The sequence below is a fragment of the Lissotriton helveticus genome, chromosome 6, assembly GCF_964261635.1.
Source record: "Lissotriton helveticus chromosome 6, aLisHel1.1, whole genome shotgun sequence".
Lineage (NCBI taxonomy): Eukaryota > Metazoa > Chordata > Amphibia > Caudata > Salamandridae > Lissotriton > Lissotriton helveticus.
Genome location: NC_136067.1, coordinates 1133627908 through 1133643954, shown reverse-complemented (window position 1 = coordinate 1133643954; position 16047 = coordinate 1133627908). Strand labels below are relative to the sequence as shown.

The following is a 16047-nucleotide window of genomic DNA, read 5'->3' as shown; positions in this document are numbered from 1 at the left end:
TGGTATTTCACACCTGATGTCCCAGCGCCTGACCTGCTATGGGTCCGGAGTAACCCGGAAAAGTATTTCCCTTTCGCCACTTGACTCCAAGTAGTAGCCCGAGCCAAGCAGCCAAAGGCTTATCATGGGGAGGTAGGTGCAAGGTACAATACCTACAGACACCCCCGACAAGAGGATTGCACAGTCCAATAGTGATCTTTAGTGTTAATAGAAGTGTTTATTATACCCGCTAAACACAGCACACTAAATCCACACAAGTAGTCACTGAAGACTAGCACATTCACGCTCGTCTGGGCAGAGATTCCCTTTGCTGTCCTTTCTTTAACCCCCTCGCCTCCTCCAGCCAATACTCTGTGGCTGTGGAAAAGTTTAGGAGGTGACTCCAGGTGCTTTCCACACTAGCGATGTGCATCAGTCTGACTTTGCCCTTCAAAGTTTTGAGCTCTCCGGGTGGTAAACTGCTGAGCTCAAACAAATTTCAGACAGGCTTGGGTCCTTGCTTCCACCATACCCTAATCGCTGCCTTCAGAAGAGTCCAGTAGTAGGGATCCTACTCTCCCCGGGGTCCACAATCAGCTGGGTAGGTGTGCTTAGGCAGTCGCAGACAGTGACAGCTTTCTGGTGCTGCAGCTCCTTCGCAGTTTCTGCTAGTAAGTTCAATGCAGCAGCAACGCCCCTGCAGGTGGCTCTGCACTTGTTTTCGAGTCCCTTCTCTGTTTGCAGGGACTCCTGTGACACAGTGATGGCCCCACTTATCATAGTGGCCCCCTCCCGGCATATAGACGTTACTGCTACAGGCGACCATCGTAATCTGTCTGATCCCCCGAGTGATGGCTTCAACAGTCTCTGTGGCCGTCTTCTAGCCAATGGGGTCACAGACATTGGCTCAATTGCTCAGGCATGGTTCACCAGCCTCACTGGCAATGGCCGCAGCAGTCTCATTGGCCCCATCCTGGCATGGTTCACCAGCCTCACTGGCAATGGCCGCAGCAGTCTCATTGGCCCCATCCTGGCACGTGGGGGTCACGGACACGGGCGATGGCCTCAGGGAGTGGCCTACAACTTTGTGGGGCTTGCCGACTTCTGCAAGAGAAGCGGACAGCTCTTATACAACACTGGTTGCAATTGGACTGGCACCTCACTTTGCTCACTGAGATCCACTCACAAGGACCCCCTGTGTGCCTCGCTCACTCCTCCTTTTCACAGGGCACTTGCCCCTCACCCAGGTATGAGACTGGCAAATCTTGGTCACCAGTCCTGGTTCCAACAGCAAGAAGTCTTGCAGTCTTTCCTCGGCTGATGAGACAGTGGTGTTCAACAAAGTATGGCACTCATATTCCCATATTTATAGTCCAGATCCAGACATAAGGGAATTTGTGTCTGTTTTTTAAAATTCGTGCTGAGGTTGTCATCTCCTTTGAAGTGGTCGCACCTTTGCACTGCCCTTTGTCAAAAGGACAGTCTGCCACAGAAGGAATGGATCCAATTCTGACTGACCCACAACACAGTCCAAGGAGTAACTAGGGATCATACTTGTCTATCAGCCTCCACTGAAATAGGCCTCATAAAGGTTCAAAGAACGAAGACTTTCTCTAGCAAGATTCCCTGGTAGTGCCAATCTTATCAGTCCCACCATCTCCCTGATAATGAGCCCTGGCCCCACTGATCAGTAAATCTTTCTGGAATTAAAGAGTCTTCTCCCTTCAGTGGTGTATGTGTGTGTGTCACACCCCAACCCTCAGGAATGTCAGCAATCCACATCTCTTCTCTGGGGAATGCAGTCATCACCTCTCCAGGCCCTGTGCCTCCAAAATGGAACCCACAGGTCTCCATCGTTTGTACCAACCACAGTCCAACACCTGCAACCCAGCAGGCACAAGCAAGTATCACACACTGTCCGGCACTACACATAATCCATGCAGGTCAAGGATAAGTTAAGTACACAGCCCAGAACTTGATATGAGTGGACCACAAGGCCCCACTCCAGTGACACAGGTTAAAAGCCCTTTTCACTTTACTGATTCTACTTAACACAAAACTGATCTGTTACCACCACTGTGCTTGTGTCACCTAACTCTAGGTAATGGCAGTAGCCCTCTACCCTTGCGACCTCCAGGTCTAAGCAACCTACATTACCGTGAGACAGGCTTAGGTCAAGGCTCACATGCATGATCCCTGTGCCCATGACCAAAAGTCAATACCAGAGATGCAGAAATCCATGCACCTGGAGAATGGGTGCATGTTCACCACCATGCAAGGAACTTTACTTCCCAACAATCCATAATATTGTCATGCTAATGGTTGCCCGCAGTGCTTAATTTGTAAAATAATTATTGCCAGTGCCCAAAGCGCTACTCAGAAGCCTGTGAACGCTGCTATTAAGCGTCAAATACCAATGCTGGTAGCCCTGAATACACCTCTGGCATCTTTAATCCACTTCCAGACACTTCCTGCTCCTTCATATCACTCTGGAAGGTTTCCGCTTTCTGCCTTAAAGACGATTGTTGCATCTTTCTCTTCCTACTGCTTTCACATGTCTGTTTTCCCTCTCTTGCTTTTGGAAAATGTCTGATGAGAAAAAATAAGTGTCGGTCCCCAACAATAATTTCTGGTGGCTCCCCACCTGCAATAACGGGTTCAAATTGAGCGCTGGTTACCCGCCTCATGATAGCCCATGCCTGGAAGCAGACTTGGTCAATATAGGCAGTGGGGAATCTGGCTGCTATTGTCCTTGATCGAAAGAGTACATTTGAGGAAATAAAATGTGGCCTCCTTTGCCTAAAAAAATGTGCATCGTCGCAACAGCGGCTCCGGATATGTCACAGGTCATGTATAGAAAAGGTATATACCAAACAGGTTCTCCCTTGAGCTCTTTCTTCTAAGAGGTTACACGTATGGTTTTGATTCTCTGTCTTTTATACAATGGTGATTGAACTGTACTTTCCCCCTGCGTCTAGTTTATACTTGATCGCTCTATACACCTTTGTTACATTGCTTTACATGTTATGTAGTGATATACTTTTAAACCATGTTAGTTAAAGAAAGGACAATTAATCTTTTCACCTCTTTACCTTCATAAAAATAAAGTTGTAAAACATAATGTTGGAAAGTGTGCTCTACATTTTGAATGTATGTCCATATTTTAAATTTGTGATACGCAACTACGTGAGTGAATAGATAGCATGCTCCTTAAGAGTCCTGGATGAACCAGTATGTATGCGCCTCCAAGCACAACTTCCAACACATAATTGAGAACAACATAACACTGGGTTTTAGGTGATTAACTCTGCACATCCTCTCCTCCAGTCTTCATCTGTTCCAGTTCACTGTAAGGGTAAAGCTGCTTTAATACAATTGAAAAATTGTAGCTGCTTCATACCTGATTCTTGGTTTCCTTTTTTACAGCATATAGCTTCAGAGAAGATTGCCTTGTTTGGTACTACTAAGTTTGGAGAGCAGAGAGAAAAAGTTGCTGCTGCTTGCAAATCAGGTAAAGCTTTAGAGTGTTATCAAGGGAGAAAGATGGAACTCCGGAGTAAGACTGGAAAGTAGGGCAGGTGTACACCTCGGAGTGTCTGGCTCCGCAGGAACATTTGACTATCAAATTTGCTATTTCCTTCAGTCCATAAAATGATTTAGAATAGATGTATATTGGTTAGTTTGTACTTTGATAATTACTGAAGCCGCTTTAAATGCCCTTTTCTGTCAACACATATTTTGAACACTGGAGCCACCTAACTTGCCTCAACACTAAAAGTGCCCCTGTGACTCTTGATGTAATAATACATTTCTGGAATTGCACTGCAGCATCCTTTACATAAGTTAGCAATAAATGCTGAGGGTCAACAGTAAGTTGAAGGCCACTTTTCTCTCAATCTGATTTTGTAGCTGGGTTTGCAGAACAGAAGGCTGCTGCTTTGTGTAATTGAGTAAAGTAGCGGAAGTCACACTCTATCCTTAAAAATCATGTGACCACATTTCCACGTATGTTTACTGTTTTGTTCATTTCATTGGTGAAATCCTTCCCGACACTTTTAATTCCATGTTAAATTGCTTCTCCCATATGTAGAAGTTGGAAAAGTTGAAATGAAATCCCTTTGATTTATAGCAAGAATGTGGTTTCCTGTTTTCGACAGTACAAAACCTGACCAACCTGGAATCTTTCTTAAGTAAACAATCTGATTTGTTGATCTCAACCATCTAAACATGCAGGCATTAAATGCTGCGTTGAAGAACCTTACATCAATATATCACATATACAAAACAATAGTAAAAAAAAGGCGAATAACAAACCAAAACGAAGACAGAAATCTAAATAATGAAAACATAATTCAGTTTAATTTAGAAATGCAAAAATGTAATGAATAGAAAAAGGCAGTTAATCAATCATTCGCTTTATTTAAGCATTGAATATGATCAGAAAAGTAAATACATAATAACCACACTTTATTTTAAAACCATGAAAGCTTTATATTAAAATCCTGGCCCTATTTCATCTTTAGTTCAAAAGACCATATTACTCTTAACACAAAGAGCGCTTTTAAGAAACGAGCTAACTCTAAAACAGATCAGTGATATGCTCAGTGTCTGTAAATACAATGGACAATGCAGCTGGCATCTAATATACCTAAGCCTAATTCTAGTTTAGAGAACTCTGTCCCGTGTGCTCGTCACAGACTCCAGATAAGGCTCAAGCACTAGAGTGATTTGGATTAAAATATAATCCTTATTCTGGATCTTTATTAATTCTCCTGCTTCCCTTTCTCGATGTGTCATTTTTATAAACAATTGTTTCGGCTGGGATTGGTCGTCCTTACACAGCCTTTCCAATCCAAGGAAGCAATTCGGCCTGCCCAATAAACACCACATACTCTTGACATAAGCCAGCCACGGTATTTGGAGACCCATGTTGCAAGATGGACACTCCTCTATGATATCCCTATTAAACAGGGCGTGAGGAGTGTTCCATACAGAGCACCACAGTAGCAGTGGGGCCAGATTATCCTGTCCAAATTCCTCAGGTGGCGCCTCATAACAACAGGAGCAAAGGAACCAATTTACTTACTCCTCCCTTTTTTAGACTCTGTGGATTGCCTAGCATTGCAAAATGCCAGTGGGTTGGACACATCTCTAGAGATGGAAGTCACTCCCTTCGATGCTGTGCTAAGGAATGCAGCAGAAGTGTTGGAGCTACCCCTACATACCTTGGAAGCCAGGTAGCAGAAGTCCTGCAGCCTGCTATGGCAACATCCGAATTGTTGCCTCCATTTAAGGAAGCCCTGCTTAATCCCACTATGGCAGCTTGGGACAAACCCGCCTCTGCTCCAGCTGCGAACTGTTAGGTTGTAAGGCGATATAGGCCAGCTCAAGGGAATCCTGCATTTTTCTTAGCTCATCCTTCACCATGGAGTTTGGTGATGCAGAACGTGTCCTGCACCAGACAGAACAGAGGGGCTTTCCTTTTAACACCTCCAGATAGAGAATCCAAAAAACGTGCAGGCTGTAGCGAATCAAGTATTCTCTGCCAACAGTTTAGCCCTAAGGTTCATTAACGCTTCATGCCTGCTCACTAGATAACGCTATGCCCTGTGGGAAATGGCGAACATGGTGGTGCAGAGTTTACCAGACCACTCACTTAAAGTAACATTTTCATGTGCAGATCATTGGGCTTGGTGGACTCTGTGGCTAGGGCCATTGTCCCCTCAGTAGCTTTTGAGGCACACATGGCTAAGCGCCCCTAGATTCTCTAGAGGCATATCAGCAAACCTAATTGATATACCATTTGAAGTCTCTCGCTTGTTCGGGGATAAGGCTGACTTAGCCTTGGAGAGGTTCTAGGTAGGAATAGCAACTATCAGGTCATTGGGGCGACATTCTCCAGTCCTAGACCTCAGGCAGTTGAAGAGGTTTTTGAGCCTTTGCAAAGTGCTTTGCCTTTTGTCAGAATTGGCCCTTCCAACACCTTCCGCAACCGAGCCAATGTTTGCAGCAGTGCAGGATTGGCGGCAAGGGAAAAGGCAGATAATCCTATCACCCTTCCTCATCCTCTCCTGGAAATCCACTGTTATGTCCCATTACAGGAACACACATGGCAAGGTGGTGCGTGGCTTTCTTAATTTCTGCTGGTCTGGAAAGCTATTACCTTAGCTCTTAAAGAATATAGAACAAATGGGTACCCTTTCCTTTGAATCCTGCATCAGAAGGTGACGGCCCTGTCGCAAAAAGAAGCAATGGAGTTGGGAATGGGTGCTACTTTATTATACTACTTCCTGGGTCCCAAGAAGAACAGCTTTCTGTATCTAATCCTCAAACTGAAGGTCTTTAGCTTTTAAATTTGCAAGAGAACGTTCAAGATGTTGTCCCTGGTGCAGGTTTTTTTGTTACTGGAAGCATAAAACTGGGTCTCTCAACTTGCAAGATGCGTATTTTTTCAAACTAGTCCTTCAGTCGTACAGGAGGTACCCGTGATTCCTGATTGGATCCACCCACCTGCTGTTCGGATTAACATTGGCACCCAGGATCTTAATAATTGGTGACAGCAGTGGTTAAGGCACATCTGAGCGTGCTGGGTATCTGTGTTTCTTTACATTAAAATTGGCTGCTCAAGGGGGGTTCACCGCAGCTGATGTCTGCCTCTGAAAGGTCACAGCATTGAGGTTCGACCCTGGCTTTTCAATAAACATGCCAACGTTTAACAAAGAGCCGTCTCGGCACCTCTTGTTCATAAAGGCATACTGGATACAGCATCCTTGAGAGCCATGCCTCCTCAGAGGACCTGGGACACTCTGGGTATGATTCCAATGTGTCAGGACAGAGCTCGGGTTTCAGTCCTGATGGTTCTTCGCCTTATAGGTCTGCTAGTTTCCTGAATTCTACTGGTCACGCATGAATTCTTGCACATGAGTGCTTTCATGAGTGGTGCCTTTGTCTGTAGTGGTTCAATTGTGGGGCAATCTTTTAGACACCATTGGAATCTCGCTGGGAACTGTGATAGATTTGCTCTGGTGGTCAGTAGAGGGGAACCTGATGCAAGGAATGTTTTTTTGCCCTCCACCAACAGTGGGCACAAAAGTGATGGATGCATCCACCTGTGGTGTGCATATGGAGGAACTGGATATCCTGGACCCCCAGGACTCCATGAGAGCTGGTTCAGCACATCAACCTGGGGTAATTTCACCTGACTCTGAAAGCCTTCTTGCCCTTTCTTTGTGGCATATCTGTACAGATCCTGGCAGACCGCACTACTGCCTTGTGGTACATAAATCTACCTTTGGCAATACAAATTTGGTTATTGCTAGCCAAGACTTCTGCAATCATCTAGCCAATTCTTTTTCAGTATTTTAACAAAATACCAAACAACCTCACTCCTGTCCTGAAGTCAGCTATAGATGAGGAATCTTAAGATAAAAATCTATGTTTCCCCCCCTAACTCATTCACTCAAATTACTCTTGAGAAGGTTGACTCGCTCATAAAAACTACCAAATATCGATCACCTGCAGACCCGTGTCCTCCCGAGGTACTTCAATCCAGTCTCTAAAATCATCTCCGCCCATCTAACTTGAATTTTGAATATGATTCTGGCTGTTTTCTGGTAGCCTGGAAAAAAGCCTTTATCCTGGCTTTTGTTAAGAAATCCTCACTTGACCTTCTAGAAGTGTAATAGTATAAGCCGATTGCGCGCCTACCACTTCCGGCTAAAATACTAGAGAAACTCATGAATCAGGAGATTATCTTGTTCATGTAAACATCTAATTGTCTTGATCCAGCACAACACAGGCTTCGTCCCAGGCACTCTACTGAGTGTGCCCTTCTAGCAGCCACCAAAGAGATCAGGACTATTGTTGACAGAGGTGACAGTCCGGCCCTAGTCCTGTTGGATCTATCAGTCGCATTTGACACGGTTGACCATTCTCCCCTTCTCAACCGCCTCGAAAGGATAGGTATAAAAGGGACAGCTCTCAAATTTATCAAGACTTTCCTTTCTAACAGAGAGCCAGTAGTGGCATTGGAGGGCTGCACATCCACCCCCTTTAAGCTTCCCTGTGGGGTTCCTCAAGGATCCTCATTAATTCCAACTTTATTTCATGCCTGCATTACTCCTCTAATTCAGCGTATCTCATCCTGTGGTTTCTCAGTATGTTCTCCTTCCGATGACACCCAATTAGTGGTGTAAGTCTCCTCAGATCCAGGAAGAGTGGCCCTTCAGTTCCACTCATGCATGAGCTGTGTTGCTCAGTGGATGCAGTTGAACTGTTTAAAATTCAATTCAGAGAAAACGGAGGTGTTGCTCTTTGGCAACAACACCTCATTCTGCACAAAACCTGGTGGCCACCAATTCTGGGCCCTCTTCCACCTCCGGCGCAGAAGGCGAGACATATGGGGGTCAGTTTTTGACAACAAATTGACCTTCATTGAGCAGTCAAAATAGGTTGCATCTTCCTGCTTGCTTATGCTGAGAATCTTTTAAAATTAAATCTGTTTTCTCCCACTGGAAGCTAAGAAAATTAGTTATCCTAGCACTAGGATAACTAGGAATGCTTCTAAATCCAAGAACTGCACCTTCCTGCGTGAAAAATGCTGACTTGAGCCGTATGGGATTTGATGAAGAAGGGGGATCCTGGAAGGAATTCTTGTCCTTATCCCATCCTCCTATGGAAAATCTAATGGCCAACCTTACTTTTCCAGACGCGACCATCCGTTTCCTGATGGTGATACGGAACCAAATGTGTGAAGGTGTTTCCAATCAGATCAACTTTGGAAAAACCTTTGAGTTAACATGTTGTATGCTTTTCCTAATTGTAATTATTTCTGAAGTAGACAGATACTTCAAACTGCGGCAGCCAGAGTGTTGATAACTCTACCAAAATTCTGCCCAGTTTGTAACACCATCAGGGATCTTTGCTGGCTCCCCATCAGAGCACGAATACAATTCAAGGCCCTCTGTTGTGTCCATAAGGGACTACTTCAGGAAAGTCCATGTTTTTTGCAAGACATCTTCAAATGGTATTCTCCCTCTCGTATCTTACCGTCTAGCACCGCCCAAAAAATACTTGTCCCCATAATAAAAAAATCTCAGTGGGAGGATGAAGTTTTTCATATTCCGCCTCTAAACGGTGGAATTCTTTACCAAATTACCTACGAGTCCAACCTAATCTCCTAAAATTTAGGAAGGAACTACAACTTGGCTTTTAAATCAGTAGCTTAGCCCTGTTTCTGCTCTATATAAGCACCCCTCGGTCTTATACCCCAGGTCTAGCCTCATCTCCCACTGTATTTCATTTTCTGATTCTGTTGACACTAGCGCCAGGTCGCCATATGACATTAGTGCACTTTACAAGCCCATTAACAGAAAGGTATTTACCATAGTGCTCTCGAAATCCGTTAAAAAAAAAAAATACATCTGAGATGTTTCTGTTGAAAGCCCAAAATATTGCAACTTCTGCTCTCATATCCATGTGAAGGCTACAATCCTCTGTACATAGCCACTTCCTTGGCTAAAACAGACAGATGAAAGCAGGTTTCTGATAAGTGAATCTAGAGCTTTTATAAGCCAGCGCGCGTCAGATGGTGAATTGGCTCTCAAGAAGACAAGAAACCTAGAGATTGCGACCATACTTTAATCTATCAAGCAAACCCCTGAATGTGTGTTATCTCATAGTACTAGAGAATTGAAGCCTTATATAGTGCTACATATGTATAATTTCACCAAAGAGGGCAACCAGTGGACGGGGCACGCCAAGTGTATTGTGTTACCTATAGGTGATCCTTCGAAACAGGGTGAGGATCGGCTGTTTGGGAGAACAAAGTATTCTGTCACCACTTGTAAGTAATTTCCACAAGTACAGGCCAATCAAAGTGATTTCCTTGGCAGAGACACAAAAGAATAAGTGGACATAAAGACTGCATCTGTATGCGTCTCTGTACTTTTTTACCTGTATGTCTGGACTGCTTTCGGACTTTGTGCCCAATGCACATGGGTATCTGATGCCTGGCGTTTTGCGGCTAAATGTGCATCTGGGTGGTCTCTAGGTGTACTGCTATATTTGCAAGAATGAATGAACTATTTCACAGTGTGCATAGTTATTGTGTGCAATCTCATCCCCATTGCTTGTTTACTGATGTTGTTAGTTGAAACAATTCACCAGTTCAAAGGAGGAAACAGCCTTCCAGTTGCAAACTTTTTTTATGCCAGTGCCTGTTGGCTATGGATCGGGGTTAAAAATAGATTCATCTGGATTTTTTTTAAGTGATCAATGTTTCTTCACAATGTGGCAACATTGCTTCTTATGACCGGGTTAAAGTTTAGCAGGACTACTGGTGTAAAAAGAGATGTTAATCTAGAAATATACCTTTATTCGCTACTGTGTGAAACCACTAGATCCTCGAGTAGTGCATCGTGTGTCAAACTGGAGAGCTTTGGTATTGAAGCTTTTCATGCTACTTAATTTTTCATTTATCCTTCCCTACCATCACCTGACTGCAAAACAAGTACATACTTCCAGACCTCACCCATTTCAGCATCTTGTGTGACATAACAGTAGACCTGTGTCCAAGGAGTTGTGTTTCCTCAGCCAACAATGCCAGTTGCCCATCTTCGGTCAGGCATTTTGTGTGGACTCATTCTTTTGAACTCAACTTTGCATCAAGTGAAATTAAAATCCCACATCCCGCATAGAAATCTGGGTATCGATCCCACTCCACCATCCTTCTCCCAATGGAAGGCTAGATTACTTGCGACATGTAGCCTCGAGGTAGCCATTTATAAACAAAAGGGGCGTAATATTCGGCAGAGAGGCATGAAAATCGCCCTCTCCTTCTATGGACACGTATCTGAAGGGGTGAAGATTTAAAATCATATGCTGATGGGTTGGCGGAGATAATGAGCTTGGGCGGTTGGGCAAAAATAAGATGGCTGAGTGACACTAAAAAACTTTTGGAGAAAATCGGACTGGGGGACTGTTGGTTATCAAGATCGGCTCCACCTAAAGAGGTGTTGAAGAGACTGTATTGGAACTGGGTTGCGGAACAGCTAGTTATAAACCCGGATCATTGCAAGTCCACTGCTGCTTTTTTAACAGTAAAAGATGTTGTAGTGTTTGAGCCCTATTTGGACCTAATTACTCTTCCATATGACCGAGCATTGTATTTTAAATTTAGAGTAGGCTCGTTACCACTAGGGGCTCTGGTATCCAAGTGGAAATCAGGTGCCCACACGTCCCCTTATTGTGCATGTTGCCCTAATAGGATAGAGTCCATTACGCATATCCTATTTGAATGCCCGGATTATGCAAAGCCCAGGAGCTTCTGGCTTAAACCCCTCTGCCGGAATATGGGCACACGTAGTTATCTAGTAGCACTGCGTATTTTAATGACGGACACTTCCCCCCCTATTGTATGTGGCATAGCCAAATTTTTAAAACAGTTTTGGTTGATAAGATGCAAGAGATTGTCAGTAGCGGTTTAATGTATTTTTAGCTAATTTATTTATGGCATTATATGTCCTTTTACCTTTTTTATGTGCACCCAATATTTGCCTTTTTAAATGATGTCTTTTTATAGATTTGTATTGGCTGTATTCTGTGTACGCTTATAAGATATCTTGCATATCGAATAAAAGCTTATCAACAACAACGCAAAACAAGTACATACTTCCAGACCTCACCCATTTCAGCATCTTGTGTGACATAACAGTAGACCTGTGTCCAAGGAGTTGTGTTTCCTCAGCCAACAATGCCAGTTGCCCATCTTCGGTCAGGCATTTTGTGTGGACTCATTCTTTTGAACTCAACTTTGCATCAAGTGAAATTAAAATCCCACATCCCGCATAGAAATCTGGGTATCGATCCCACTCCACCATCCTTCTCCCAATGGAAGGCTAGATTACTTGCGACATGTAGCCTCGAGGTAGCCATTTATAAACAAAAGGGGCGTAATATTCGGCAGAGAGGCATGAAAATCTGGGCACCTTTGCTAGATTGGATACAGGCGCATTGAATATAGGAATTAAAAAAGCCTTGGATAAATGCTAAAAAAAAAAAAAATGTAATCACCAAATAACGCAATTCAACCTCTTTGAGAATATTAATTTCTGTCTCACTAAATCATCACAGAAGGAAATGTATGATTAAGAGTGTATTGAGTTTTGATGTTAATATGTTTTCTTTCTGTTCTTCTTTATCCCCTCCTTAGGAATTTGTATTTGTGTAATGTAAATCTCTATGTAAGTAATAATAGAAATACCTGTCCTCATGGGGGGTGGGGTGGGTGGGAACCAAGGGCTATAAATAATATGTTGTAAAAATCCGAATAAAAAAGGTTAAAAAAAATCTGGGTATCTGTTCTTGGCTCTGGATGTCCCAGGAGGACAAATTATGATTAGACTAGAACATACCTAAATAGTTGGAACAGTATGCAAAGGTGTGCTTGTTTTCATCTTCCCTCTCCATGGCCAAAATAAAATCTTTGAAAACGTCCACAATATGTTCATATTTATCGACTGGTTGAGCTGCTAGGGCAAAAAGGTCTAAATAAAAGTAGGTCAGCATTTGAATTGAAGATACAGTATGACACTCAATAGAAAAAGCACATTTGTTCTGTACTCAAAAGCTGAATGCTAAAGGTTTGCCTTCTGTCTTGGAGAGGAAATCCAAAGTTCCATCTGACGAATCTCATATGCCAGTATTTTGTGTGGAAATTTCTGTGTTGCATAAAAAAGACACCAATCAAATATTAAGAGTATCTTATGTTTATTATTAACTGGTCTGTAAACCTCTCTGGTGGCTAGGAATTCATTCTGCCTCATTACTGTGCAATGTTATTGGGTCACAGCCCGTTTCCTTTCTTCTGTGCTAATGTAATGTGGGATTTGTACAGCACGCTAATCGGCAGAGTCTTATTCTTTCTGCTCTGCTGATGTATAAAATCATTTCAAAATACCTGAACCATTTTCCTGTTAATGTTTAGACCGTGATTCTTGGACTGGCGTCGTCCCAAAAAGGCCCAGTCAGGAGGGAGCGGTGGAGAAGAGTGCGAGTCCTCCTTCCGGGAGCACAGTGGATAGCCTCACAAAGGACAGCAGCCTTCGGTCAGCGTCTGGACAGGAGCAAATGGATGAGCTGCACTGCAACGATGAATCACCCCTGGAAGCGCACACACTGTCCCTAGGGCCAGTGGGCAGGCCTCGCTCCGATTGCTTGTCTTGTGGGGATGCCAGGAACGATACTAGCAGCCTGCGGCTGGACCGAGTCCAAGTCCTAGAGGAGGGGCTTCCATTGATTGACTCACTGAATTCAGGCTCTGGATTGCACTCAGAACCCAAAAATGGGTTTTCACAAACAGGAGGAGATTCACCGCGGTTGGAACACTGTGACGACAGCCCTGGCTCAGTGACCCGCCTGGTTGGCACCATATTGGGCCAGCATCTGCCTGGTCCTGGGGGGGAAGGCAGCGGGCGGACTCCTCCAGATAGAATTGATCCTTGTGGAAAGGGCTGCAATGATAAAACATTTGGGCATGTAAGTGCTTCCCTTCCACAAAGAGTGGCGAAACAACCAGATCAACTAACTGAGGATTCAGCTGAAGCTCTTTCAGATGCGGACAGACACAACCCAGAGATAACTGTGGGAAACTTTGAATGCTCCTCGGATGACTCTGAAAGTGCTCAAGATGAAGAGGTCTCTTACAGCCCAGGGGAGGTTGTATTAGAAGACAACACCATCTCACTTGACGAGCTTGCAAAACGCATAGAGGTGGAAGAGGTAAGGAACTGTTTTTAAGATTGATTATAAGTATTCTTTTTTTTTTGTTGGTTTTTTGTTTTTACTTGTCACAATTTCAATAGAGCTAGTTCCAAAGGATTAGTCTTGCCTTTTCATGTTACAAATGAAACACCCAGGCCTGGTGGGGTGACTAAACACCAGGTAGTATTTTAATTACCTCGGAATTGCCCAAAACTGGCAATAGCATAGCCTCTGCTAAAACAGTAGACCATGTACAAGGGTGCCATAGGCAAACTTTGAGTTTTCACTCTCTGCTAATGCTTCATTTGCCCTGACTTCTGATCATGCACCAAGCTAGGGCAACAATCCCCAGAACGGGTTAATCATGTCACCAGATAATGTGTCTTGCAGGAGGTGTGTTCTTCTACAACCCTGGCCCCCAGCCAGCATCCCCTGTTCTATATCCGGCCGGCAGTAAAGGCCTTGGTTGGCATGTTGACATGGATTTGGGGTTCACCCAATTCTGTAGTCCTCGTGAACATAAGACCAGCTAACCCAACAGGTTTTTCAGCAATTTTAATTATAGCACCTTCAGCAAGAGACATATTTGTACTTGTTGCACAAGTGAATCGGGATCCATTGCAAACCATGCAAATGAACAGTGGTTCCGCAAGGTTGCTAAATGTTAAGCGCTTGCTGTAGCAACAGCATCTTTGATGTTACAATTTAAGTAATAAAGCCCTCCAGCAACATGCTGCCAGTTAATACTGTTGTGTCTGTAACTGTGCGTCAGTCTATACTTGAATAAAATGCACCAGCGCATATAGGTTGCCCTACCCTTGAAATTAGGAGCATTGATAAAAGAACTGATATGCTGTTTGTGAATGGAGTTTGACACTGTGCCAACATTGCTCGTCAGTAGTGAAGCAGCGAGGTAATGTGGAATGATGTTCGTTTCAGAAAACTAGAAGTGCTGTTGGATAGAAATAATTGATTAATTTTGCCAGCACCCGGGTTTGTCACTAAAGAGAGCCTCAAAAATAGTGTTTTTTTAGTGGCCAGTAGATGTCTTCTATTCGTTCAACCCATGGGGCTACAAAATGCTAGTGCACCTTCACAGGAATGATATTGTAGCTAAAATAGCGTGTCACATTCCCCCTCGAAACAAGGACTGTACTCAAACCACCTGAGCACCGGTATCGGAGAAGGGACACACTGCAGCCTCCTTTTTAAAAACCGAATACATGCATTGGTGTCTTGTACCTTATAGTTTTAGGAAATATTATTTGAATGATGGCGCACTTTCACTTGCAGGTGTTTACTGTAAGTGAAAGAATTACGCAAGTATATTCGAAATAAAATGGATAAACAAGATTTGTGAACTACAATGATGCATAAAAAACAATTCTGCTGGAACAAAAATATCCAATAAATATATATGGGTGTAGACAAATGTTGTCGTTTTTACTGATTGGATTCTGGCACAAGATCTTGAGCAATAGCATATACATTAAAGGTTAAGATAACCCAATTTCTACTCCATAGTCCTCTCATTGTGATCTTGGTCAGTTAACAGAGGGATCAGTTAGTGTGTTTATTTAGCAAGTTTAGAAGGAAGTTGAAGGTGTGCAATAGACTAAATTCTTCATTGAGGAAGGTAAAGAAACTCACCTAATGGCACAGCTTCTTAATATTGCTGCCATTTTCTTTAGCGCCTTTTATCTTAAGACCTTGTGATCAAGAATAATTTGCCACAGGAAAATGGAGTGACTTCTTAGAATTATCGTAAATGTCTAGTTTTCATGAATCAACAGCACTCCAAGTTACTTTAATTCTGCGAAGTTTGCTAGAGATACGGATTCTAGTCATTATTCAAGCAGAAGCAGCAACTGTATGTGATTTACTTGTCTCAGATAAGTTAAAAAAAAGAAATTTCACGCAAAGTTAAGTAAATAGACTTCACCCCTTTGACATTTAGGCACCCTCTTTGATAAAAGTGTGTCTGATGGTAATACTTTTTCCAGGTAGTGGACGACGGTATCAATATTGATTCCTGGCTCATGAACATTACTGTCTGAATGAATGACTCGCTACTCTGTAGTTCTCAATTATCTCAGATTGTCTCTGTTTCCTGTACATCACATGCTCCAGTTTCCTCATCAATGTGTGTTAGTCTCTGTAGAGTTGATAAAGTGGCTGTGTTCAGTCAGGGCTATATGGACTGTGTGACCAGTCCAAGCATGCAGATGAGTGAGAAGTGTCAGGATTTACTTATTCACTTACCGACACAGAATCTACAATAAGATACTAAGACTGTGATCTGCATTG

The 16047-nt window shown here is 43.3% G+C and overlaps 1 protein-coding gene across 2 annotated transcripts in view; it reads left to right on the top strand.

The window, feature by feature from the left end:
• The window catches only part of CNST (consortin, connexin sorting protein), a 357608-nt gene that overhangs the window by 306177 nt on the left and 35384 nt on the right, over positions 1–16047 (top strand). For both annotated transcript variants that reach the window (XM_078648798.1, XM_078648797.1), the window contains exons 10-11: positions 3406–3490; positions 12965–13758. In XM_078648798.1, the coding sequence (XP_078504924.1) occupies positions 3406–3490; positions 12965–13758 (879 nt within the window). The remainder of the gene's footprint in view (positions 1–3405; positions 3491–12964; positions 13759–16047) is intronic.